At 39.0% G+C, this 27,996-nt stretch overlaps 2 protein-coding genes across 4 annotated transcripts in view; one reads left to right on the forward strand and one right to left on the reverse strand.

Annotated features, from left to right (window-relative positions):
* Window positions 1-27,996, forward strand: part of CENPP (centromere protein P) — a 237,870-nt gene that overhangs the window by 114,485 nt on the left and 95,389 nt on the right. The gene's annotated exons all lie outside the window — the stretch shown is intronic.
* On the reverse strand, window positions 1,132-27,912 carry ASPN (asporin). Its single transcript, XM_033122658.1, has 8 exons — window positions 27,674-27,912; window positions 20,193-20,465; window positions 16,518-16,630; window positions 12,328-12,541; window positions 10,762-10,872; window positions 5,756-5,849; window positions 5,223-5,361; window positions 1,132-2,394 (listed from the first exon to the last, which is right to left on the reverse strand). Exons 2-8 carry the CDS (start codon window positions 20,440-20,442, stop codon window positions 2,197-2,199), a joined length of 1,119 nt encoding a protein of 372 aa, XP_032978549.1. The 5' UTR covers window positions 20,443-20,465; window positions 27,674-27,912; the 3' UTR covers window positions 1,132-2,196.

Genomic DNA, 27,996 nt, shown 5'->3' on the forward strand with positions numbered 1-27,996 from the left:
TTGTCAGTAATTGTCCAGTATAATAGTTACTCATATTTTATGAATCTTGATGGTTTACAAAGTGTTTCATATGCATTTTTATCATTTCAGCAACCTAATTGATCAGTATTGTCACCCCTACCCTTTATAGATGAGGAGACAGTTTCAAAGAGATTGTGACTTGCCTAAGAGTGTAAATGGACCTGGATTTCTGGTTACGTTCTTCCAACTCAGAGCTCTGCATCCCTGGGCTCTTTCTGTTACCTCACTACTATAATTTTACCAAATAAAAATAATTGTTTTGTTCCAAGTTTCCAAACTTGTGTCAGAATTTAGAAACTAAGGACATTTCCTTAGGGTTTCCAGGTGGGAATTCCCGCCCGTTCTCAGGAATTTTTTTTGCTTTCCCGTTCCCAAATCCCAAGAAAAGTTTGGTCGGGAAATTGGGAAAATTGGCTCCTTGAACCCAGGTAGTATCGGCCATCACTTTAAACGATTCATCATGGAGAACAGAAAACAGTTTGTATCTTGGGATTTGGGAACGGGAAAGCGAAAAACATTCCTGAGAACGGGCGGGAATTCCTGTTGGAGACCCTACACTTCCTATAAAAGCAGTTAGTTCTCAACCAACTGCAGTTGGGCTTCCCCCACCACACACACACTTAGGCAATGTCTGGAGAAATTGTTCATTGTTGCAGTGACTGGGGGTTGGGGGCGTACAGGTGCTACTGGCATCGTAGTGGGTAGAAACCAGTGAGCTGCTAGATATTCTGCAAAGCACGGGACAGGCCCTCTCTCCACATATGGGATGGTCCCCCCAGAGTGCCAGCAGTACCAACGTCAAGGAACCTCCTCAGGGGGAACAAGGCCTGTTTACCCATTCTTCACCTGGCTATCCGGACGTCCCACCCCTTCTTATGTATCTGCAATGTTTTCTACTGCCCTCAAATTATTTAAAATCTAACTTTCGAGGTAGTTTAACATAAAGCTGATTTTCTTTCACAGCACAGGCATAATTTGGAGGATTTCAGTACTGTTATTAAGAACAAGCATTAGTACTGTGCTAAAAATGCTGTATGTACGTTACAGTTTTCTGAAAAAATAGTCCTTGGGCGGGAGAAGAAAAATTAAACCAAAGCACAAATGTTTTATTTCAAACCAATAGTTTAATGTTTTCCTTATTTTCTAGCTTTACCTCTGTTGATGCCAATAAAAAATACATAAAGTACTCTTAACTTTTATACAGAGCTCTTTAGTTCCTGTGTTTTATTCAATGCTCTGCCTATTTAGTTAAACCCGGTGTGTTTTTCAGTTATCCAGTCTGTGCATATTTGAGGAGACAATTTGGTGTAGAATTTATAGTGTCCAGGCTCTTCCCACCAAGTTCTTACAAAGGGACATCTTGAAAATATTCCTTAGTGTTTAGGTGATAATGTTACATAATCTAACAATTGACGTACTGTTAAAAGCTTATAATAACTGTGATAATAAAAAATGTGTTACAGATTTTATACAAACACTATGCATTTTATACAGGTTTTACGATTGGGTAATAATAATTAAAAAAGAAAAGCATGTGCTCTTCTAGCTCAAAACCCAACTCTTAGGAAATAGTGTCTGTCGAGTTGGTAATAAACACGTACTGAAGCTTCATTACAAATGGTTAGTTTTAAACATACAGACAGTAAGGCTCTAAGACATGAGAACATGAGTAAGATTATATCAAGCCATACTTCAGTCTTGTTAGGAACATACAGTTCTGCCGAGTTACTAAAGAACGAATAAGAACAGTACGTACTCTTCCTATCACTGTCCTTGTCAGTTTGGTTTTTCTAACAGTGAATGAAAGAGCACAGATTTTGTAAGTCAAGCATTCCATTTACAGTATAGTTCTTTTTAAAATGCACTTGATAGCAAAGTGTTAAATATCGAATGTCTTTTTTTGTTACTGAGAAAAAATGTTCAAGCATGAGATTTATGCAAAATCATTTGTATGCAAAAGAAAACTGCAGTAGATACTTCTCTTAATCCTGATGTAGCAATAGTTTTGCAAAATTCTGTTGAAATTTTTTGTCCTAAAGTAAGTCACTGGACTTACCATGTGGGAATAGATTTTTGCCTCTGTACATAATACCACCATTATTAATAGAGTTCAAGTATTCCAAATGTAACAATTTTTGCATTTTATATTAAATGGATATTATTAATTACTACTTATTACTTTCTAAAGTTCCCAAGCTGAACACTCATTCTGCTCAAAACACAACGAAATGTTGCGGGTTGTACTTCCCAGTACTTCACCGGGTTGTGGAATAAACTTATTGCACTGTATAAAGATTTCTTCATCTTTGGCACTGTTGGGCAGAAGTCATTCACTCCCACTTTCGTAATTGAATTAGAATGAAGGAAGATTATCTGTTATAGTGGGAAAAAGAAAGGATTAAAAACACAGTAAATGTAAAAAGAAGATATTCTGTTTATAGTTAGCATTTGTTCATAAGTTTTACACTGATTTGAATATATTTCATTTAAAATATATGGAAGCGTTTGTGCCTGTTAAATTCTTAATATAACAACTCAGGCCCGAGTGTCAGACACAGAAGTGTTCTGTGTGCGAAGTACGCGTAAGACTCAGGAAAGGCCCAGAGCACACGCCTGGTCAGCACACACCACTCCCCTCTGAACACAGACTAGGTGTGTGTGAGGTTACTGCAGTGCCACATGCACAGTAATGTGTTCTAAAAGGATTAGAAATGAGCAGAGGGATGAAATGTAACGCTTTAAGAATTAGGCTTGCCACTGTGGAAGGCAGTGTGGAGGTTCCTCAAAAAATTACGAATAGAATTACCGTATGACCCAGCAATCCCTCTCCTGGGTATCTACCCAAAAAATCTGAAAACATTTATCCATAAAGACACGTGTGCTCCAATGTTCATTGCAGCTTTATTTACGGTGGCGAATACATGGAAACAACCAAAATGTCCTTCGATAGATGAATGGATAAAGAAGTTGTGGTATATATACACAAATGGAATACTATTCGGCGGTAAGACAAGATGAAATAGGACCGTTTGTGACCACATGGATGGATCTTGAGAGTATAATGCTAAGCGAAATAAGTCAGACAGAAAGAGCAGAGAACCATATGATTTCACTGATATGTGGTATATAAACCAAAAACAACAAAAGAACAAGACAAATAAATGAGAAACAAGAACTCACAGACATAGACAATAGTTTAGTGGTTACCAGAGGGTACGGGGGGAAGGGGATTGTAGAAGAGGGTAAGGGGGATCAAATATATGGTGATGGAAGGAGAACTGACTCTGGGTGGTGAACACACAATGGGATTTATAGATGATGTGATACAGAATTGTACACCTGAAATCTATGTAACTTTACTAACAATTGTCACCCCAATAAACTTTAATTTAAAAAAAAGAATTAGGCTTGCAATATGACTGCGAAGAATTGTTAGCTAGCATTTTCCGTGATCAAGGGAGAGAAGGGTATAGAGCTGCTTCTTTTGTAAGTTCCTTTATAGAAAAATATATCTGTTGGTATCTTAAATACATATCTGTAATACAGCATCAATAGTTGAATCTTTATTTGCACCAATGGACAAAATCCAATTTTGCAGTCTTTTTAAATTAAATTATTGCTCAGAATGGGCAATGTAGAAACTTCCCTCATTCTCTTTAACACCTCTTTAAATTCCTTCTTTGGTCTTTTTTGGCAACGGAGATTTCTGGGAAATAAAAACAAATCTCCTTAATTTGGGGGCATATGAAAAAGTAGGAGCCTTTTGCTGGCTAAGCTAGGATATTGGTTCTGGCTGTTGTTACCACTAGATTCTGCCTTCGTCTCCTGGTGAGATTGATCTGAGCCAGTCATGAGAACTGTAGGCATTATTAAAACCTTTGAGTTCGGTGTGGGAGCCCCCTCTACCCTCTGTCGTGGCGTGTGTGGCGTGTTATGACAGACACTGTCTGTGGTTCCTGTGCATTTCCCTGCAGCGCAGCGTCCGTGCAGAGGTAGTTAACAGCACGGACCTCACTGGCAATGAGAAACAGTGCCAGCCGTGTGTCTGTCTGCTGCGCAGACATTTGTTCAATTGTACCCTTAGGACTTGTGTTCTTGTCTGTGTGTGTTATAATTCTGTTCATTTTAAAGGAAATACTAGCAAGAAGCTGGAATCAGTTGTGGAGTGAAGTACACAAAGATGGGACAGCTTGAGAGAGGAAGGATTCAGGGCGTGGTGCTGGTTAACAATAATAGACTTTTAAATGTCTCATCTGAAAAAGTCAAAGCAAAAGTTGTAACCAGGAGATGAATGCGTGCAGATAGCACATCCACTTTGACGGCTTCTGTCTCAAAGGAGTGCAGTTAACAAAACTGGTTTAAAGTAGGAAAGAAATCTAGAAGAAGCAAGTGGCTTGAAGCCCAGCCTTGTTCTCAATGTGTTTGTGCTTCTTGGATTATGAGAACGTTGTATAGCAAGGAAAGACTACAGTAAAATGGAATTAAGTGGGGATTCTTAATTTGAGGTCCACAGGTGAGAATCAGGGAGATCTGTGAACCTCCTAAAGTCTGTTCAAAATATTGTCTTCATTTTTGTTCTTGGGAGGCTCTTTAGATCCTTTATTAGATTCTCCAGTTATTCTGTGCTCCTCCCAGCTAGTCAGGAGTTGCCAGATTAGGAGGAAACGATTTCTAATAATGAAGAACAACAAACGTGTATTCATGAGGCTCCAAATACTGACTTTTGATTTTATATTCTGGCCTGAATTTTTTTAAAAAAGTGTACACACTTCCAATCTAGCACCACACTGGCAATACCTGGGACTTTGTCCACATGGTCGCCTTCAGGAAATGTTTCCAGACGAAAGGATATGGGATTCTACTTGGTTTCCTCCTGACCAGTCAGTCAGTCCTGCCTTTACATAGCCATTGCCACCCCAGAAACCTGAAATTAGTTGGGAAATTAGCTAGTACCTCTGCCACAATGGCTTTCTCAGTTTCAGTAGGAGAAAGGGAAGGATGAGTGTTTTCACTGACCTTTCGGTAGAAACCATTCTCCTAACCACTCTCCTGCATAAAATACCTCGGGCAACCTGGAGGGTCATTATGTGTGACCTACCCTTGCAAACTTGCTTGGTCTTTGCTTCAGGTACTATACTAATGGGTTTCATAAAAACAAAGAAAAGTACTAATATCTATAAAACACAAGTAGAATGTTTTACCTGGAGGTATTTCAATTGCTGTAATCCTGGGGGGATTTTTTTTAGTTTATTGTTTTCCAAGTGTATTTCTCTTATGCGTGGTATGTTAGCAAGACTTCCATTTTCAACATCCGTGATTCTGTTGTTTCCTAGGCCCAGCCTAAAAGTGATATAAAATTCAGCTCTTAAGCAGATGGTGTGATAGTTAGCTGAAAACCAAGTTAGAAATATAAACCTGACATATATATATATATAGAAATGGTTTTATTTAATAACCCATTTTAGCATGTAACAGCCCTCTCCTTCAATGTCAGCAAATTCTTTAACCTGTAATCAACAAAAGGGACATTTGAAATATGTCATCTTCTCCTTCCCCTCGGTGCCCTCTTCTGTTACCGAGACAGAGTAATAGCAGCTTTTTCCAGTTTTTACCTTCACACTCTCCAGTAGCAAGAGTGATAACCTAGGTCCCTATGCAGGTTCTCCAACAAGTTTCAGTAATGTCTTCATCGTGTGGACCACCAATTCTAAGTTAGGATTTTGGAAACTTTTACCTTTGCAGATCTTTGTATCGTTTAAAATCTTCCAGTTCCACAGTTGAAATTTTATTATCATCTAAATGAAGCTCTAATAAAGTTGATGGTAGTTCTAATGATAAGGAAAGAAACATTTATGTTAGATCGAGTAAGATCACGCTCCATTGATTATTTGCTTGTTAAGTTTCACTTTACAGACATAGGCAATTTTTTAAGGATCTGCTCTTTTTTAACTTTTTATTATGGAAAATTTCAAACATATACAAAAATAGAAGCTAGTATTGTGAACCACCATGCTGTTGCCCAGCTTCAACAATCATTTCCATCTTTCCAGTCTTGTTATTGATTAGTTATTGATGATTGATTTACTTACTGATTTGTTTTTATTTAAAACAAACGTTAAAATTAAATTTTTAAAATTTAAAATTAAATTTTATACATAATATCATTTCACCTATAAAGACTTCGCTAGATGTCTCTAACTTTAAAGTCATCTTTTATTTACATAACCATCATATCAGTATCACATCCACCAAAATTAACAATTCTTTACTGTCATCTAATATTAATTTCCCTAATGATCTCAAATATATTGTTTTACAGTTGATTTGTTGAAGGCAGGATCCTAATAAAGTTTACATTTGGTTCTTATATTTCTTAAAATGTGTTCAACTACATTCTCCCTCCTTTTTCTCCCTCTTCTATTGACTTGTTTCAGATACTGAGTTTGAGATTTGCATTTGTGGGCTGGGCTTGATGGCTTCCACAAGATAGTTTCTCATGGTCCTCTGGCCCCTTATTTCTTATGACCTAGTGGCTAGATCTGGGGACCAGGTTAGACTCAGAACATCACCCTTCCACCTGATGGCCTTAGCACTCATTGATGACTGCTGGTTAGGTCTGTTCCTCATTAAGAGTGGAAACATGGTGATTTTTCTGATTTTGTCATTCCTTATGCATTTATTAGGTGGAATTCTTCTCTAAAGAACTTTTCGTCATCAATTGTTTACTGTGTAATACAGTTTTATGCAAAAGGCCGCACAGATGCTTGATTCTTTCAAGAAATGAATTGGTACAGTGCCCAGAGGTGACCACTAAAGTTTTTTTTAGTATCACTATGAACACATGGATTTTTACTCTATCTGATATGCTTGGTCCATTGCATATCAGTATTCATTCTTTTCTTTTAATGGTAGTTTCTGCATAAATTAAGACAAGCATCTCTTAATTGCTTAATCTGCCAGCACCACCTGGCACATGGCGGGGACCCTGTGAATGTTTGCACCTCCCTTCTCCTTTCACCTGTGTGTCCTGACTCCAGGCCTCCCCAGATTAATAGAGACTGACCAGAAAATTCAGTCAGATTCATTTTATTAGTTCTATATAGGCCCTGGTATTCTGTCTCATACCTAGAATTAAAAATATAAGGCATTATTTGCCAACCGAAGGTTCCAGTTACCTAGCTGGGAGAAGTGGGTTTTTTTTCAACTCTTACTGAAACAGTTCCTAACTAGATAAGTGGTAAAGACTGATGAAGGTGATCAAAGCATCTTTATAAATATCAATATTTTAATGGCTGAATTTATGTTGATTCCAGAATCTACTTTGGATTTTAAAAGTAAATTAAGTAGAGAGCAGGAAAATAATTCTGAACTGAAAGGGTTCTAATTTCTTGAATTCTGATTAGTTGAACTTAATTATTTTTATGGAATGACCACATCTTGACTTTCGTATGTAAAAGAAAAGGTTCTGCTTTCAAAGACCTTAAGTATTAGTTGACCAAATCAATCTACATACAAAAATCACTAGAAACATTTCATAGAGTGTGCCAGACAGTTCTCGAATATGTTATAGCAGGTCAAAGAAGAGAGAAATCTGTGTTCCCATTGAGGAGTCAGGGAAACTACTTGGATTTGTAGAACACGAGGGGACTGTTCTGTCCCCAGGGCCTGGAGAAGGCAGATCACCAAAAAGAAAGTGTAGCCTTGGGAGGATAAATGATCAAAGGTGTGAATTTGGGTACAAGCTCCTTAACTGCCAACAAATATTAGCGAACTTTTGTATAAATATTTCTATTCCTACCCCATCTTCAAACAGGTCTTCCCTTCATGCAATATTATTGTGAAATACAATTTTCCAAATGGATAGGAAGGAGAACATTTTTCACTCTCTTTACGTTAACTTGTTAGGTGTGGTAGGACCCTTTGGTCCTAATTCATCCTGTCACAAGGGGTAGTAATGATCCATTATAGCAGTTAGGCAGTCAGTCATAACATTTTTAGCAAATAAGTTATAAAACAAAAAACTGGATTTTGAATGTCATAGGGATTATTTATTTATTTATTTATTTATTGCAAAGTGAAAGTAGTTTATTGAGTACAGATCTACTCCATAAGCAGAGTAGAGGTTGCCTCCAAAACGAGAGACAACCCAAATTAATTAATTAATTAATTATTAGTTTCAGGTGTACAGAACAATATCAGATGTGTCCTTGACAATTATCTTCTCCCATTCAGTAGGCTGCCTTTTTGTTTTATTGATGGTCTCACAGCAAAGGAAACCATCAGTAGAACAAAAAGGCAGCCTACCGAATGGGAGAAGATAATTGTCAATGATATATCTGATAAGGGGTTAATATCCAAAATTTATGAGACACTCATTCAGCTCAACACCAAACAAACAAGCAACCCAATTAAAAAACGGGCAGAGGACATGAAGAGACATTTCTCTAAAGAGGACATTCAGATGGCCAACAGACATATGAAAAAATGCTCAACCTCACTAACCATCAGAGAAATGCAAATAAAAACCACAACGAGATACCAACTCACCCCAGTCAAAATGGCTATCATCAATAAATCAACAAACAACAAGTGCTGGTGAGGATGTGGAGAAAAGGGAACCCTTATGCACTGTTTGTTGGTGGGATTGCAGATTGGTGCAGCCACTATAAAAATCAGTATGGAGGTTTCTCAAAAAACTGGAAATTGAACTACCTTTTGACCCAGCAATTCCATTCTTAGGTATCTATCTGGAGAAATTCAAGACGCTAATTCAAAAAAATATATGCACCCCTATGTTTATTGCAGCGCTATTTATAATAGCCAAAACTTGGAAACAACTGAAACGCCTATTGTTAGATGACTGGATTAAGAAACTGTGATAGGTTTATACAATGGAGTATTACTCAGCCATACAGAAGAATGAAATCTTACCATTTGCAATGATATGGATGGGCCTAGAGAACATTATGCTAAGTGAAATAAGTCAGTCGGAGAAAGACAAATACCATATGATCTTACTTATATGTGGAATCTAAAGAACTGAATAAATTAGCAAAGTAAATAGAAATAGTCTCAAAGAAATAGAGGAAAAACTGTTGGTTGCTAGATGGGAGGTGGGTGGGGATTGGGGAGAAGGGGAAGGGATTAGACAGCATAAATTGGTTGCTGCAATATTGCCACGGGGATACGAAAGACAGTTTGGGGAATATAATAAAAAATGTTGTAAAGATTTTGTAGGGTGTCAGATGGACACTTGTCTCGTTAGGGAGACCACTTCATGGGCAGCGTAGACAGCTTGACCACTGCACTGTACACCTGAAGCTGAAGTTGAATAATATTGTATGTCAACTATAATTTAATATACATAGTCACGGGATACGGAGTACAGCATAGGGAATAGAGTCAATGGAATTGTAATAGATATATACCATGTCAGAGGGGCAATAGATTGGGGGAGGGGGGTTATCACTTTGTCATAAGCCTCTTGAAGGCATAGTTATGTAAGTTGAGACATTTGTTAGGTAGGCTTTGTATTTTTCTAAGGCTGAGAAGGTAAATATGTATAACATTTTAGGTTTCTTGTAGAAAAGCTGTCACCTCCTTGAAAGCTAAATTAAGGTGGTTTTTTTTAAGTTGTGTAGTTCTGAATTAAACAGATTTTTCCTGTATATAAAACAAAATCTTTCCGCTTTTACTTTAGATCATTTTTCTCCTAAGCAAAATATTGTCACTTGATTACTAATAGCAGCTCTGCTGTGTCTTTTACATTATCAGTTTGTATTTGTTTTATCTTCTGGATCAAGTGGGTAGTCGAAAGAGAGTTATGGTAAAGTTGCTGCTTTTGCTGTGGATACTGAAAGACAGAGCTATGAGAAAGAAAAATAAGTTGTTAACTATAGGGGTTCTTTCTGATCCAGGTGGTGACCACAGCAGAGAGAAAGCCCTTGTCAGGGGTGGGAAAGCGGACTCTGAGCATGGGTCCTGCCAAAGCCAGTGCTGCCTAGGTCATCGTCAGACTGGGCGCTCGAAGTGATGCACTGGAAACTAGCCCAGTAGCCGACAAGAAGCATTTTACTTTGAGGTGCCCGCTTCACGTCACACGATAAAGAGTGTGGTTCTCATTCTGGTGACAGTTATGTCCTGAGAGGGCGTTGACCATGTCCTCAGCGTTGTCCTCAGACCTTTCTAGGCACTTACTCATTAGTCTGCACAATCCCCACGTGAAGAAACGGTGTGCGGCCCTTGGCCCAGTTCACACTCACGCGCGCCAGAGCCCCTTGTCCCAGCCTGGCCACAGAGGCCCGCCCCGTCAGTCCGCGCTGACAGCCTGGCCGAGGGCCTCTGGCCTGGGCACCTGCCTCTGCTCTCGGTACAGATTCTCACTCTAATGGGTATTTCACAGAATGACAAGGCTAGGTGAGTAAGTTTCAGGAACGAGAAGGAAAAGAAAAAGTCTATTTCCTCTTAATGTTTGTTCTCACTGGAGAAAAAACAAGTTTGGTTTCATACTGACAAACAAACAAACAAAACCCCACTACATATGGCTTTTTATGTGTGCATGAAAAAGCACTAACTTTCATACTACACTGACAGGATATACTGGTAAAAGGATTCTGATTATAGTGTGGTTTTGACAATTATACAATTTTGTATACAATTCTATACAATACACCATTACATTTAATGGTCATTTAAGGATGACAATTAAAAAAAATACTTTATCTTAACGGAAACACAAACCTTTAGGAATCGAGGTCAGTTTTGCTTCTGCAATTCTGATATGGAACACTGTCACGCCTTCAAATGCCCCTGGCTCAATCCCATTATTGTCAAGAGGGTTTGCACTCATTTCTGTGGGGGAAATTACATAATTTAGTATACATGTGTTGTATAAGAAAGAAACTGACTATGCAGAGGTACACATCCGAAAAAAGTTCTGAGAAATAGGAGCATTGCTCAGACTCTTTCACTCAGTATATTTGTCTCTATGCCTATTTACTCCCTTTCTGTCAATCTCAGGAGAACACTGCGTTATGTTACCGAGGCTGGAATATATAACAGTTTCACTGTTTAGCTTTGAATTACTATATCAATAACTTACTACTGTCTTCCAACCATGAGCATGACCAAGGATTCATTGTGGTAACTTTACATTAGGAAAAAAGATCATCCTTCATATAACTCAAACCATTTACGTTTGCCAGTGTGCATTTATTTCTCAACTAAACTTTTAAAATTATAAGTCAATTAGAAACTGTTACTTGGTTAACAAATATAACTGAGGAAATGCCAGTGAGGTGATTTGATAAGTGCCAGGCACTTGGTTGAATTAAATAAATGAATTAATGAATGAGAATATTAGTTATGAATGTTGAATGGATATTGCAGAGGGAGATGGGATCGTTATTCCATAGGTGTTAGAAGTAAAATAGGATAGAATTTTAAACATACAACAAGGAGCGGCCGGATGGCTCAGTTGGTTAGAGCGCGAGCACTGAAAACAGGTTTGCCAGTTAGATTCTCACATGGGCCAGTGAGCTGTGCCCTCCACAAGTAGATTGAAGACAATGAGCTCCTCCTGAGCTTCCGGAGGGGCGGCCGGATGGCTCAGCTGGTTAGATCCAGCTGGTTAGATCGGGAGCTCTCAACAACAAGGTTACCAGTTCAATTCCCACATGGGATGGTGGGCTGCGCCCCCTGCAACTAAAGATTGAAAACGGCAACTGGACTTGGAAATAAGCTCCACCCTCCACAACTAGATTGAAGGACAATGAATTGGAGCTGATGGGCCCTGGAGAAACACACTGTTCCTCAATATTCCCCAATAAAGTTTATTAAAAAAATAAATAAATAAAATATACAACAAAAAAATTCCTTAGCTCAGTAATCTTAAGCAGATTCCAAGTGAGATGTACATTCCAAACAATATTTGAATTAATTTTGTACACTATATTTGAGTAGTTTGTGCAATATCTTTAAAATACTACCTTTAAATTAAATGAGAATAATAGATTTTATCAATTAGGGTGCAGTCGGAAAATAGAAACCACACTACGTGTTTCAGAACGGATTCTGGAGAGTGCATGTGTGTGTATGTATTTTACAAAAGGCACCTTTCAGTGCTATAAATTTTGTTTAATATTTAATTGATTTATAAATGGATTAGCTAGGTAAAGATTATTAGATTTTAAAAAATTAATTTGGGAAATGATCAGTCATAAAAGTTGTTAATAATGATGATAAAAATCTCTACCTTTGCACATTACTTACAATTTCTAAAAGTCCCATTCATTTGCAAAAACTTACCCAGAACATGTAAAGCATTCATTCCTTTGAATGTCTCCTTTTGTATTTTCTTCACTTTGTTATCATGAATTCTGAGTTCTGCTAGAGATTTGGGAAGATTAAGTGGTATTTCATTTAGTTGATTGTGGGACAAATATAGCCTTCTTAACTTCTTTGTGGTTAGAAAGGCTTTTGGGTGAATCTTTGTTAGCTTGTTGTTGTTCAGAATCAAAGCCTAGATAGAACATAAAAAAGTTACACCATAGTAGGAAGCAGGTTTGATTTACAAGCATTCTACAGTACTTAGTCACTCATGGGAATCAGTGCAAATTATGCCATTTTGTATACTTGATTAGCCATGTAAATAATTCCTCAGTCCAATCTAAACTGAAAAAGAGTATTTACTACTGAGTTGGAGCAGTGTGCAAACTTTAGTGGTTGCTTTTGTGCCTTTGTTTGTCTGTGAGCAGGTGATGTGTTCACGTGATACCCCCTTCCTGTTTCCCTTTCCCTTGATGAAAGTGATTGATGGTATGATCTTCATCTTATCTTAAAACCTATTTATTCTGCAAAATTAACTTTAGTGCACACAGAACACACTTTTGAATGATTTTGTCTACTTTTAAAACTTCACTTCTTTCATGTTTCCTAATGTTTACCATTTTCCCTACAATGTGCCCTGAGACATATGTCAGGGACTGGTGAGTCCTGAGGAATAACTGCACCCTTTCTCGGTTCTGTGGATATTTCTCAGTGTGAGGTGGCAGCACCTTTTGGAGGAGACAACAACCCCACTGTCAGAGAGCTTGTAATAGTGTGTCTGCGTTCTCCACTGCCAAGCGCCTTGTGCCATGCTGAGGATTCTGATGGCTGCTATCTCTGTCTGCTGGAAAATGGGAACTTCAGCACCCAAACTGGGCAGGTCGTTGGCAACCGGATCTTGTCACCCTAGCAGTTATTTTCACTGCAAACTGGACATGGCTTAGCCCTTGATTTACTGCCAGATTTTGCAGAAAGAATTTTCGATGTTTCCCAGGGGTGATGGCAGATGGCTTAGCAATCCTTAGGACTTTCTGTCTCTTTCTACTACTCTGGTCCTCTTGTTCTTTCAGGGAGCAGCTCTAGATTCATTCCTTGTATGACTTTTGTCCCAGGCCCATTCTGCAGCAACCTTCCCATTGTTTCCAGACTGAGTTCGTAGCCTCTCTGGTGTTATTGTTGTTGCACAGAAGAAATACAAATGCTTTGGCAGGTTCAGTCATTTCACTGTAGGTGCTGTGCTTCTCCCTGTTCTTACCCTCTTTTCAGACATATCACTACTGTTAAATTTTTGACCTGAGAAAAGTTAAGCCTAGGAGAAGAGATGAAACTACATTTTGTTACCAGCTGGTTACCAACTGGTAGAATGTACTCCTTTCCGAATGTATAATGCCACTGAAGAGTTTGTTCTCTTTTCCTTTGGTTATACTGAAATATGGGGTTGGGGGTTGGGATAACAACCTAGTGAATCCTCGCTCAACCCCATGAGGTAAATTTAGTAGAAATTATTTCTTTCCTTATATTGTAGAGGAAATGGGCACAGGGAAGAAAAGTGACTTGCCTCCTATCAAGCCAGGCCCCTCTGCCCACACTTTGTGCTTCCAGTTTTGTGCACTTCCTGTGGGCTGCCGTGTAAGGAGCCCCCACGGGAATGTGTGCCTCAGTGAGGTCACCATCATACACAGTCCCCCCACCCCCATGTCAGAGATGCATGAAAGAAGTATAAGTCATACAAAATGGGGGAAGAGTTTTTGCATAGAGCCATCAAATGATGCCCCAGCAAGTTAGGTGAGCAGAGTGTCTCCAGTTAAACTGTACTTTCGGTGTTGGCTTTTACATAAAAATTCCAAAAGTGGTAGTCACAGAGCCCCAAACAATGTGGTTCTATGTAAGGACAGAAGATGAGGAAAATATAGCCTTTCAGAAGTAGGACAAAAATTCTTCTTGATGAATGTGGCTATAATCATAGACTGGAAATGACCTGGGTGTGTGTGTGTGTGTGTGTGTGTGTGTGTGTGTGTGTGTGTGTTGCTCTCACTTGTTCCCTAATGCTGGATTGTCCTTTGTATAAGAACCACAGTGCCAAATAAGCAGCTGAAATACAATATACAGAATTTATAGACTATCTAAAAAACATTTTGATTCCCTTTAAAGACAGGTACCTATAATTAAATAAATGTTTTCTGAAATCTACAATATTCCCACAATTTAAGTATAAAGTAGGTGCTTTCAAAAGTGCTTTGCATTAGTACACTGGCCAGTGTGGAAACACTAGACTGGTGGCAACAGGAGTTACCAGTTGGGCACCTTGCATGGATTCACTCATCTAATCTAAATGACCACTCTGAAATCCATGCTACTTTTTCACCCCTTTTATAGCCGAGGAAGGTCAGGCTTAGAGAAGTAAGCCACTCTCCCAGCGCACACTTCTGGGAGAGCCAAGATTGGAGCTCAAGTTCTCCTCACTATAGGACACTCACCCTCCAAACTAACACCTTGTAGAAATTAACTAAAAGAAAATTAAGGAGGTCTACACGGCTTCTGACACCTTTTAGATTGTCATTTCTGAGTGATTAACAGGAGTCCATGTGGACTAAGTCCCTGGAAGACTTCTAAAATGTAATAAATAATGATAAGACAAATTCAAACCTTTTTTATGATTTTAGTATTAAATATAGCATTAGTTATTTTTGTGGTTATAGCTGAATATAAGTTGAAGAAGTGGTAGAAGACTTCATAAGCTGTGTTTCCAACTTGGGAGAGTAGAAGAATGGCCTTACTGTTCTCCAAACGTTTCTGTGGTGTGAAGTGAGTATGCGGACTGGATAGATCCTTGATGGAATCCACCGCTATTCTGATTGTCTTGATATTTAAGTGAAACCTCGGTTAAAAGGTAAATACGTGCTCTTCTAGCTGCTGTATCTCTATCTGTACATAGCTCCATAGGTATATGGTGTATAGATAGAAACGATAGCAGGCTGGAGCCCAGCCAAGTCCTGGCTGTCTGCACTGCACAGTTGAAAGGGAAGGGAGCAGTCAAGGCCCACGAGCCCAGCTGCCCGGGCAGAGGTTGGCTTTGCAGGGAGGCTGTCGTGGCTCCTTCCAGGCAGGCTTGGCACGAGGAGTGAGCAGGAGAGCCAGGTAAGGAGCATGCCTCCCGGTCCTAGGACATGATCTCCTGTTTGTCCTTGCTCATCCAGCTGACCGATTAGGCGCTGGTTTGCATATTGGGACTCAGTGGTCCTCTTTCCCTGTCTGCTGGGAACTGACCCGAGGGTCGTGGGCAGGCAGGGTGGCCTCCCGTCTCAGACACAGGAAGGTAAGAGGCTACATGCATGGCAGCAAGAGAGGTGTGGTCATGGTGTGTCTCCCTTCTCTTGGTGCTGTAGCTCCACTGACGTGACACTTTTACACTTGTTCTCTGCAGCACAACATGAATGTGTGGGAACCGGCCTGTAGGGCCATGCTGACTTCCCACCACAGCCTCGTGCACAAGAGAGGCTGTCCCCCTCTCCACGCTGAGGGCGAGAGACAGCACCCCACGCCTGTGATACGGTGGGATAAGGCCATCTCCCAACTTAATTCCAAATGAAATGAGAAATTTTAGTTGCTAAAATCTAGCAGCTCAAAATGTTAAAAAGAAATGAAATTCTTTCTAAAAGAATTTTAGAAAATTAAAATATTAATATAGTAAAGAAAAATTCTTTTTCACCTTTAAAAATCTAGAAAAAAAGCTATACAACTATATATTAGTCAATTAGATACATTTGTGATGCCTTAAGATAAGTCAATGGATTTGGGGACAGATTTTCTTATACTGTATGCTAATGAGTAGGAACTCATTAATAAGTAAATAATCATTGTCTTATTCAGTATTTTAGTGTGTAGTTACTGTGGTTACCTAAGTAGATCATAAGCTCATTTAAGGACCGTTTACTTAATTATTAGCCCACCGCCTTTCACCTGGCCGTTATTAAGTAAACATCAGTTGCATTAAATTATTAATTGACTTGGTGTATAATTTTTCATTAACTAGAACACTGTTGAATAACAGGGACTTTGTCATTCTTCACATACAAAAGTAAGACTTGTTACACAAACACAATATGAGTGATCATTTTAGCAGTGATATTTTCACTTAAATATTTGAAAACATGAGCATAGATTCTTACATAAAGTGAAGTGAGTCCTTTAAAATCATTTTCTTTGATTTCCTTAATTTTATTGTTTTGAAGGTCAACCATTCGAGTATCAAATGGAATGTTGCTTGGGATAGAGGACAGACCTGAGAAATAAACAAACATGTTACATACACATATGCTGAAGATTATATTGCTCATATGTTAGAAATGTGCATTTGTTAAAATCCATGGTTACCATTAAGTAACTGATTACTTAACATGTAACAGATAACAAAAACATTGTTGTTTGGGAGCCTAAAGACCTTTTCAAGTAACTTATTTGTTTTTACAAGGTGTCTAACTGGGTCTAGCTGTTGCTGCTTGTCTGCTGCAAGGTGACATGAAATGGAAGTCAATTGCAGCATGACAATATGACTGTGAGGAAGTGACCAGCAGCTGAGGCATGGCTTCTCTGATGCACTTTTGGCTGAGGAATATTAAAGATCTTTGCAAATTTTCAGGCTGCTGTAGTGCTAAATTGGAGTCTGTGAGTTTTGATCATTTTAAGAAGCCTTAACATGTAGGAAATTATTCTTAGGAAATATGAATTAGATTATTTTCATATACATTATCAAAATTTTACTACCCATCTCCTTTAATAATGAGCTTCTCTAATCAGTCATAAATTATTTGATTTTCAAAAACATACGCATCTATAACTTATTGTTGTCATCAGGGCGTGTGGTATACCTTACTGATTTCATCACCCCCCAGCCATGTGCTCCAATCTGCAGATACCTGGGCCCCCTGTTATTCCCCATTCCTCTTTACAGGTGCAAGAACACCTTCCTTTTCTGTCGTCTCGGGTTCAGGTACAACTGCATCTTCTTCTTTACGTGAGTGTACTGTGGTGAGGACACACCATCCTCAATAAATGTTAATTAAATTATTTAAAAGATTTAAATGTGTTTTTTCCCTCTTGAATTAAAAACAAAAAAGAGCAGAAAATTACCAGGACTAGGTGGTGCATTTCTTCCTTCCTTTTCTTGCTATCCCTGGCTGGCTGGACATGCCCACCCTGCTTCTTGTTAGTCATTCCATATAGTAGTTATGCTCAATGAGCACTGGGCCTTGTTTTCCCCAATATTTTATTGTTGAATGTTCAAACATACAGAAAAGCTGAAAGAATTTTACAGTGGAAACCAATATTCTCTTTCTGCCATCAACATTGTACTATATTATACTTACTGTCCATCCATCAGTTCATCTTTTTTTATGCATTTTAAAGTGAGTTTCAGATATTGGTGCGCTTTTGGTGGAGCTGTCCTTACTCCTGAAGGTAGTATTATATTTAATAGCCCCAGTTGAAGAATTCAGTATCTAAATATTGTGAATAGCAATATTTAACTCCATAGCCTTCCCTCCATACTTTAAAATTGACAACTCTTTTAAGAAGTTTGACCACAGATAGAGGGAAAGGGGGGAGTAACTTGATAGGCTAACAAGGTAACAGTTTTGTTTAGAAAGTGAAATGGAAGGTCTTGTAGGAAGCTGGGAGCCCTGCAGAAAGGGCCTGGTAACACATGAGGTGTGATCAAACAATACGGTGAATGTTTAAATAAAAAAAAAAATTTCTTACAGTAAAAGACAGATTGCCATTAACTCCCCCAAAATGCTCCCCCTTGCTTCGAACACACTTATCCCATCGTTCTTGCCACTTTCTGAAGCAGTTCTGGAAGTCCTCTTTCCTGAGTGTCTTTAGTTGCGCTGTCATGGCTGCCTCGATGTCCTGAATCGTTTTGACTTTGGGGAAGAGCCAGAAGTCGCATGCTGCCAGATCCAGTGAATAAGGTGGATGAGGACACACTGTAATGTTTTTATTTGACAGAAATTGCCATGTACCAGAAGCAATGTGTGACACGGAGCGTTGTCATGATGGAGGATGATTTATGGCACACTTTAAAACACACCTTCTCTCAATCGTAGCTCACACCCGACTGACTGTACCGAACGAGTTGAAATTTGTACACACTGTTACTAAGGTTCTATGTGCCACTTCCTATTGTTGAAGATCCCTGCCTTTCCATTCGATGGCACTCGGCAGCAGCATTCACCACATTTTGTGATCACAACAGAAAGGCTCCATGTCACACATCGCTTCTAGTATGGCAATTCTGTCAAATAAAAACATTACCGTGTGTCCTCATCCATCTTATTCACCAGATCTGGCACTGTGCAACTTCTGGCTCCTCCCCAAAGTCAAAACGACCATGAAAGGTAAACAGTTTGAATTGATTCAGGACATTTCAGGCAGCCATGACAGGACAACTTAAGACACTCACGAAAGAGGACTTCCAGAACTGTTTCAGAAAGTGGCAAGAATGATGGGATAAGTGTGTTTGAAGTGAGGGGAATAATTTTTTAAAAAATTTAAACAATCATTGTATTCTTTGATCACACCTTGTAGACTTTGACAGATCTTCTCCACGCTACCCCGATGAAATCAGGAGCTCTGAGATTCATTTCCTGAGGGAGAAGAAGCCACAGGTGTCCCAACCCTTTCCATTGTCAGTGGTCATGGGGCAGATGTAGCATATGCTGCTAACTGTGACATGTCATTTTAAAGATATGTGTCAGGCTAGTACAGATAGTCTTAAGTGAATTTCATTCAGTAAATTTTTCAAAGCTAAATATTTAGGAAAACACTATTTGCAACCAGTTGTCTGTCATGAGGTAGTTGGTTTTTCTGTTCTTTAATGACAGTCAGGCACTGGAGCAGAGCTGTGTAGTGTTTCCTCTGGAACAAATATGAAGGCCCTCACTTGCAGATGGTCTGTGCTAAAGATGGACATTTCTTTTGTCACAATCTTACCCTGAACCCGCTCAGTTTACATCCAGCTGTGTCAAAGCTGATACATTTTTATCGTGAGTTTTGTTAAAGTCTGTAGAGTGGATTGTAATAAGCTTTGATTATTGCCACAAATGCTGTAGCAGTAGGAAATGAGTCGAAAGCTTTCAGAGGCACCATCTGCTTGTATGCACTGTGGACGTGGCCCTGATGGGAGATGGGTGCCAGACCTCGGCTCCCCGCCGCGTGGCAGGTTTGAGCCACCCCCTTTGAAAATAGCTGGGTACAGCAACTCTTGTTGTGAATTTCCCTCACACCCTTTCCCCTAGAAGCGTATGAGTATCCCTCTATTTGAGAATGCCTTCATTAGAAGTATTAAAAAATAAAAAAATACTCAGCAGGTACTTTAGAAAGTAATTTAGTTCAGCCACTTCTTTTCTAGACAATTCTAAACTCAAATCACTCAAAACAAATAGAACGTTACGTTTAAAATGTCTAGATTAGAGATTTCACAACTCTATAACCTCTTTATTGTCCTGCACAGTCAATTAATTTTGTTATTGTAGAATTTTACCAGAAAGCATAGTCTCAACCTGCTGACACCCTAAGGTAAAGAAGAAAAGTAAATGAAGCACTTTGGTTCAAATGTAGGAAGCAAAGGAAATATTCTATATATACGAAATTTCCATCGTTTTCCTCTGATTTTTGAAATAAGTCGGGATGTACTTTGGAGTTTGTTATACTTCCCAAAAAATTTAAATGAAAACTCCCTTTACAGTCAATCAGCTGATTTTTGAAATTTCAGTGAGGACTTTTCCGATTCTTTTAATTTCCCAGAATGATGTTATTTTCCCAAACAAGTTGACATATGTTCTTACCTAGATCAGAACAGTGTACAACTCTTGAGTAGCACTGGCATCCAAACGGACACGTTGGAAACAGATCAAATGGGAAGAAGGGGTTAATTGACTCTCTTGTTGGAAAAAGAGAGTTGTCAGGGTCTGTGTCATCATTGCCTTCATCTTCCATGTCCTTCAGCATCATATTCTTCAGCGTCATGTAGGAAGGGTGAAACAAGGGTTTGGCGGAGCACAAAGCCAGGAGCACTAGGAGCATACACTCCTTCATGTCGTCTGGTGTAGGGGACCAACCTGAGATTGAGCAGACACTGAAGAGTAAGTTAAGGTTTAAACAGATACAGTTCCTGCGTCTGTACATCTCTCGGAGCTGACAAGAGTACAGGTAATCCCTGTACAACATGGCACTTCTATAACAGTTTCACTCTAACACGGTTTGAGAATTAGAGCAATCCCTGAACAATACGGAGTGTAATAAGAGCTTTTAAGAGCAAAAAATATCTCATTCTAAATTAGGGAAATCGCCGAACAAAATGGAATGTAATAAGAGCTTTCAAGAGCAAAAGATATCTCATTTGAAATTTTTATTCAAGCGTGGATATTGTATCAGATTTGACTGCAGAATTTTAAAATTTAGTAGAATTTTTAATCCATTTTGTTCATGGCCAATTAAGTTCAGAGAATTAAGATATCTTGTCAAAATAAAACGCCCTCGGTTAATGGTCTTTAGTAGTGACGATGAAGAAAATATTGTTTAATACATATTAATATGTTATACTTTTGGTGAAAATTGCTTTAATAAAGATATTTCTCTTAATTATAAAAATATAATAGTATTTTTTTTTTAATTTTTGGAACTTAACCCCCCTTTTTATACTAGTTCTTTGTTTCGTATAACACGAATTTGCATAACACGGCATTTTTTAGGAATCTAGTAACAACCGTGTTATACAGGGGCTACCTGTACAGCGAAATGGCGTTCTTATCCATTACCAGTATGTGAGTAAATTTATAAGAAGTCGTGGGAAACAATTGAGTATGCATTGGAAGCTTTAAAAAATCTTTTATTTTTTTATCCAATAATTATACTTTTTGGAATCTAATCTCAGGAAATAATTCTAATGTGCATAAAGATGTTCATCACAAAATTACATACCTATAATAGCAAAAAATTAAAGATAATACTATGGTTAAAGTGAAATATTAAAATAGTGTAAATTCATGAAATACTTTGTATCCCACAAAATATTTGCGAAGATGTTTAAAATGTGAAATATTCTTTTTTTGGAAAAAAAGAAAATATAAAAGATCCATACATAACAAACAAACAAACAAAAATCGTGATATAAATATACCTCATTGATGATAATATATGGGTAGTAAAACCATGACACTTCTTGTGTCTTCTTTTTTTAAAAATTTTTATAATGAGCAATAAGTGCAACTTTTATCGTTAGGAAACTAGTAAATGTTTTTAAGGACAAAAGCGGATTTCCATACCTGACTGTTCCACAAATCCTACCATTGCCTTAATATCTATGTCAATTCCAAAGTAAAACCCTCGTTACCCCTTAGCATAACATCTGGAAGTTTTCTTTAACAGATCTCTCTCGCCCACCTTCCTCCCTAACCTCACTCTCAGAGCTGGTCACTTTTTCCAGTGTTTTGAACTTCTTCCTTCTAATGGGTTCCATTGTCTAATACCTGATCCAAAGCCTCTGAGGTCTAGACTGTTCTTTCTTATTCATATTTTCACTGCATTCTGTTTGGTTTTTTGAGGGGATTTGTTTTCAGTTGTATTTTTCAAGGCCCACACAATACTGGAATGTATGAACAAGAACCCTCGAACATAGATTTGTTGTTATCCGATGGTGGATGTTCCCACAAGTGTGTTTACATATCACGGTTTCTTAACCATCACCTGTGAAACATACATTCTTTATAATTTTTAAAAATTAAAAGCATTATGAAATCATCCAAAACAGACGCATGCCAAGCTTCTCTTTGGGCATGCCTTTGGCTGCACAGATGCCAGTTGGGGAAGCTGTGTCCTGGCAGGAGGGCATCTACACTCACCCAGATGTCCCTCAGCTGGGCCACCGAGCAGTGCTGCTGGCCTGCTGTGCCTGAGCACTAGGGCGTCCAGAGTCAGTGAGAGCTGCTCCTGCCTCAGGAAGACCTGGACCCCCAAATGGTTGAATTATGCCAGCTGTTTACAATTTCTCAGAACCTAGAAATCAGCTTTAACTCTCTTTTTCTGGACTTAGGAACCAGAGGTGAATTAACTTAATTAAAATATTCATTTTTATGTGATATGTCTTTAAATCACCAGAGAAAGTTAAAAAAAACCCACAAAAAGCAGCCCTACTGTCATCGGTTATTAACCTGACAATTAACATTGTTTAATTCTTCGAAACCTAAATGGCAACATGAACATTTTGCCCACTGGGTGGCTGGACATCACCAGCCTGATACGTGAGGTTTCCCTGTGATAACCCACACTCAGTTGTGCCAGGAAAGAGGAGATTATAGGACATATCTGAGAACAGCCAAAGCTTTTTAAATTTTAACAGCCTTATTCTGAAATCCCACCTCAGAACTCTGCACTGCCTTGTGGAAGTGTCAATTCAGATTTTATTCTAGGTGCATCCCTCACATTAACCAGGAGTAATAGGATGTGCAAAGAGCTCCAGTGGCTTCCCCAAGGCCACACAACCAAAGATAATTAGAAACCGAGTTAGAGCCCATGTGTCCTAACCCGTTCTCCGCATCTGATGCAGCCCACGTGGGAACACTCTACTTTTGTCCACAAATCTAGTGGCCTTACAGGCATAGTCTGTCATCTCTTCCTCTCCAGCCAGCCCACACATTGTTTTCTGTACAGAAAGGGGTGCATGCACAGCTTGGGTTGGGAGAGTGGGAGCCGGAGTGGTTGTGTGGTCAGATTTGGATGGTGCAGAAAGAGAAACTGTGCTGGCAGCTTCTGTCAGCCGTCCTGGGAGACAAGTAGCTTAGCATTCCCTATTCCCATCACCATGGAATCCTGGCGTGGGTGGCTGGCTGAGGTCGACTGGGCTTCTTTTCCAATATCACTTTGTCTCTGGCACATTATTTCTGCCGCTTGGCTGCCTGCCTCACTTTGATCCCTCATGTTTCTTGACCTTAGGCTTCTTTGTGGTTCCTGGCTCCTTAACGCTTGGTTCCCAGCTTTGCCTTGACCTGCAAAACTCTCACTCCGTAGCTAATTCAGTTCTTGATCCTTAGCTAAACCAAAGCTTATCCCTGGTACCATTTTATTTAACATTGTTCTGCAATGCAGCTGTGTTCTGTGTCCATAGCGGTCCCTAACCTTGGCAGAGGAGCTGTTGAATTAAATGTCATCTGAGATCCTGTGTCTGGCTTTTTTTTGAGGTTGCTGGAGTCTTTTAGTGGGCATCTGTCAGGTGCCCACTCTGTACCAGGCCCAGTGTAGGATGTGGACTCTGTGGCATTGGCAGGTCAGGGTGCTCTGCATGGGACCCCCATCCCTACCCTCTTCCTTGCTCAGAAACCAAAACCGCAGCTCCTACTCCACTCCTCTCAGGTAAGTGTGGGCTTGTTGTAAAAGCGCGTAGGTGCTTTTCATGGAAAACTAACCAAACATATCTAGGTGAGGAAACAGAACTGAAGTGCAGTCCATCCCTGCTGGCTGTGCACACCTGGTTCACACAGTTCGGAGGGGCTGCCAGATGTGCAGTCCCCAGGCTCGGAAAGGAAAGCTGTTTACCGTAGCTCTATCTACCCTTCAAAACCCTCAGTTTACTCTTTGAAACTAATAGAAATGAAGACATTCATAAAATACACAGGAGAAAAAGGTTGAAATAGAACACACAAACCTAAGCGAGATCTTGGGATTATGAATGAAGGATTATTTTCCTCTCTGGTACATATTTTTAACATTAATATGTTGCTTTCCTAATACTTTAAATATCAGCCTGCCAACAAAGTTGTCTTAACTCTGGTCCTCCCTGTACTTCGGCCTTTTCCTACGATTTCTGTAGCATTAGCACAATTAAAGTTCTCCTATATACTGGCCCCCAAAAGTGCAGTAGCGGTGCCCACCTGGGAAATTCTTTGGGGCCACACCCTCTGGAAGTCTAGCCCCATTTGCTCTAGTCCATGGGAGATGAAGATTTTAGTTAAAAGTCGTTTTTGTGTTGGCTGGTTGTTTGCATTTCCATATTGTCTTACAGAAACTTAGAAGTATAAGGGCTCTAGTTTCCCAATCTAGACCAGAAAAATCTATTTAATACTTAATATACCTGCAGTATAGACCCAAGAAAACCATAGAGCTTTTAAAAATATGTATAACAAGAGGAGTGTATTAGAGAGCCAAAGTGGGAAAGCAGGGCACGCGGACCCTCCCTGCGCCTGGCAGCCAGGGACCACCTCTGCTCCTGCCACCCTGTCCTTCCGCTTCCGGTGGCAGTCATGCGGCCCCGTGACCTGAGAGAGCCTGGGAGTGGGGTGCAGGCCACGTGAGGAGCAGAGCTGTGAGGAGACAGAAGCCAGGGCACAGATGAAGAGGCCAGACTTGGGGGGCATTTCTCTCCTGACCAGCCCACCTCAGCCAGTGTCCCTCCCTTCCTCTGTCTCTTCCAGTGACTGGTTGGTTATGTGAGACCCTCCCTGCCGTCCATGAGGGGGCACTCCGGCCCGCTAGCTGAGACAGTGGCACATCTGTGGTAATCAGGAAGCTTTCCATTGCTGGTGGTGAAAGCCTTTGCTGGGCCCTCCCTCTGGTGAGTGAGAGAGGAGACCCATGGAAGCAGGACATGTCATCTAAGTAAACTCCCTGCTGGTGTTAGAGGCTCTCTGCGTGCATGACTCCAGTGAGAGGGATCAGACAGCACACCTCAAGAGGCACCTAGTTCCACTGTTCATCTGTGGTTCATAGGAAATTCTTTATTGAAGCCAGAAATGCCTTCTGGCACATTTGTCTCTACTAGTTCTTCTTCTGTTAGCCGTAGAAGATTAATCTTATGTTTTTGCTTTCCCATATCCTGGTTACTTGCAAAGAAAAGTCAGGCAAACCTCGATACCATGAGCAACTCACCATTTATTTTACATCCTCAAATCTGAGATGACAAAGCCCTGATAAAGTACAAGTGATTGTAGACCCCAAACCTCACCTTATTCTACTTCAGCAATTTTTTTCACCAGTCGAAAAACATTGATATGCCCAGGAGAGAATACTACGTAGCAATGTTTTTCCCTCAATTATTCAGAAAGAATATAGAGAATATTATTTCTCATTTAAAATGATGGGAATTTTAGTTGTTTGTCTTATTTCAAAATTTGAGTTTATTAATATGGCTCAAGTTCTTACTTGATTAGTTTGGGCAGTAGATAGTGTTGTTTTTAAAATCTTTAAAAATATTTAAGTCTTGTTCTCAAGAAGACTCAGTATTTTCCCAATTTAGACCACTTTGCCAGAGCTTACTCATGGAAAGCTTTGGATTTTGTTTTCAAGTGTCTCTTAATCAGAATACTATTTGGAATATTATTTCAGTAGTAATTGTCTTGTTAATAAACCATGGCATGTTAGAGACCTTGCTCCCATTGCTCCTTGTACATCTGAAAAGGCTGAGGCCGGCCTCTGGCCCTGCACTGTTCACCCTTCTGCACGGCCTCCTCCAAGGGGGTCAGAATCCCACAAGTGACTTCCAGTGACCTACTGGACTCTCCTCGGAGAGGACGGGGTGAGGTTTGCCCAGGTTCTCAGGATGGGAAATGCAGCTAAGAAGTGTCTTTCTGAATTTGCATAAGCTCCTATTTTCCACTTAAATGTTCCACAAACTTAGAATGGAAAATCTGTGTAAGTAAAATGGTATTTCCTCTCAGACACTATTATTAGGAAAATAAGTCACTGTGCTTTTAAATCCAGTGCTTAAAGGTCTGCTTGGCAACGTTTCCCCTTGGCTGAAATAGTTCTCTCAGCTCACAAGAGCCAGTAGTAGTTTTCAGTACACAAATGTTGCAGGACATAGTCTGTTCACAGAAGATATCAGACTACATTCAGGCACAGCCCTGGAAGTGAATAAGTTAAGTCCAGTGTCCCCATGTGCATTTGGAAACGTAGTCACAGTACCTGCTGGGCATGGAACCAAACACCGTTGTAGACTATACTGTCCTTAAAGAAATAGTAACTTGACCTTAGAAGTATAAAGAGCACCTGAGTGAGTACTAGCCAGACGCTGTCCTCTTACACCAGTTTTGTCCTTCATCAGTTTTTCAGTGCGTCTGGCAACCTAGCTGCTGTCTTCAAAAGCAAAACACTCTTGCCTTTCATTGTTCTGCTGTTTCCTGTAGTGCCTTAAGACTTGTACTTACAAAATTAATCTTTTGGTCTCAAACCTCAGGTTAAGTATCGAATATTCTCTTTTTAATGAAGTATTTAGTTGTAACAGAAGATTGCACATGCCCTCATCTTCCCACCACAGCACTGTTGCTAAATATCAAAAACAAAACAGCAGGATGCTTTCACATGTATGTGGGTGTATGACATATTTTTATTTCTCTTTTTTAAAACAACTCAGTGATTCTTGGTGGTATTTAAAAAAACCACTTTATTTTTAAAGAGATACAGACCCCTCAGGTTTCTTTGTGATTTAAGCCTACACCATGTGGCCATTATTTGTGGCTGTCACACCTCTGAATAAATTAACAAGAAAGAATAATGTATTCCATTTAGATTTTGAGGGACTGGAATATCAAATACATTGTTTAATTTTTAAAATATAAGATTTAATTAAAAAAATTATTTTGGGATGGGACAAAGGCAATCTTTGTTTTAAATTCAGACTATGGATTTTGTGAAAAGTTTCTAATTTTTCATATTGAATATAGAGCGAATTAAGCTATTGATGACAAATACGCTTTCTTGGAATTATACATTTCCATTTCAACTGTACAGTGACATTTTATTATATAAGAATAAGGAAGACATGTCTAGGGAAAATATGAATATTCAAATGTATAAGTAAAATGACATTTGCGTAATCATATATTTAAAAATGTATTAGAAAATACCATAGTTTTACATTTTGAAAGGAATATTTAATGTTTCATTTAATGTATTTGTGATATTCTTAAACTTCCTTATCATTAATTATTAAGGTAATATTATTTTCCTACAAGAACATACAGATACTTGTTTAAATGGTTTTTTAAATCAATCATGTTTATATTTATGGAAAAGGATAATGACAGGTTTTCACTTAACTGTAAAAAACAAGTCATAATTATATTGAAAATAAATTAATTATATATAAAACATAAAAAGCTAGAATAATTTTAGGTTGATAGGTAATTAAGTGCTGATTTTTAAGAAATTCTACAGATAATCTTTACATTTCATCATGTAGTTTACAAGCATTTATGTTAATAATATTAATATCCCCTTAGTATCAAGTATAAAATAATTGTGAATGGTATATGAAAAAAAAGACATGAAAACATACCTTGTAAGAAGAGAATAAGTCCTCTTGAAAGAAGAATTTCTCCACCATGTACCACTTATCTGTAATGTAAATGTTCTCATATACTACTTACGAAGTAAGTTGAGGGATTACATTGAAGAGAAAAGCACCTTTCAGCAGAGCCTGGTGTGGCTGCACCCTGGGTGACACTAGAATAAGCTGCTCCCACAGATTAGCCCATGTTAGTACTGAGGAGCAAGATTAAAACTTGTAACTGCTCATGTGTTTTCCATCACTGTTTGTATTGTAGCCAAGACTTCTAGCTAAACTCTAGACGTCTACTGGAGATTCTGAAGAAAAAAAGA

This window comes from Rhinolophus ferrumequinum, chromosome 12 (genome assembly GCF_004115265.2).
Source record: "Rhinolophus ferrumequinum isolate MPI-CBG mRhiFer1 chromosome 12, mRhiFer1_v1.p, whole genome shotgun sequence".
NCBI classification, from domain to species: Eukaryota; Metazoa; Chordata; class Mammalia; order Chiroptera; family Rhinolophidae; genus Rhinolophus; species Rhinolophus ferrumequinum.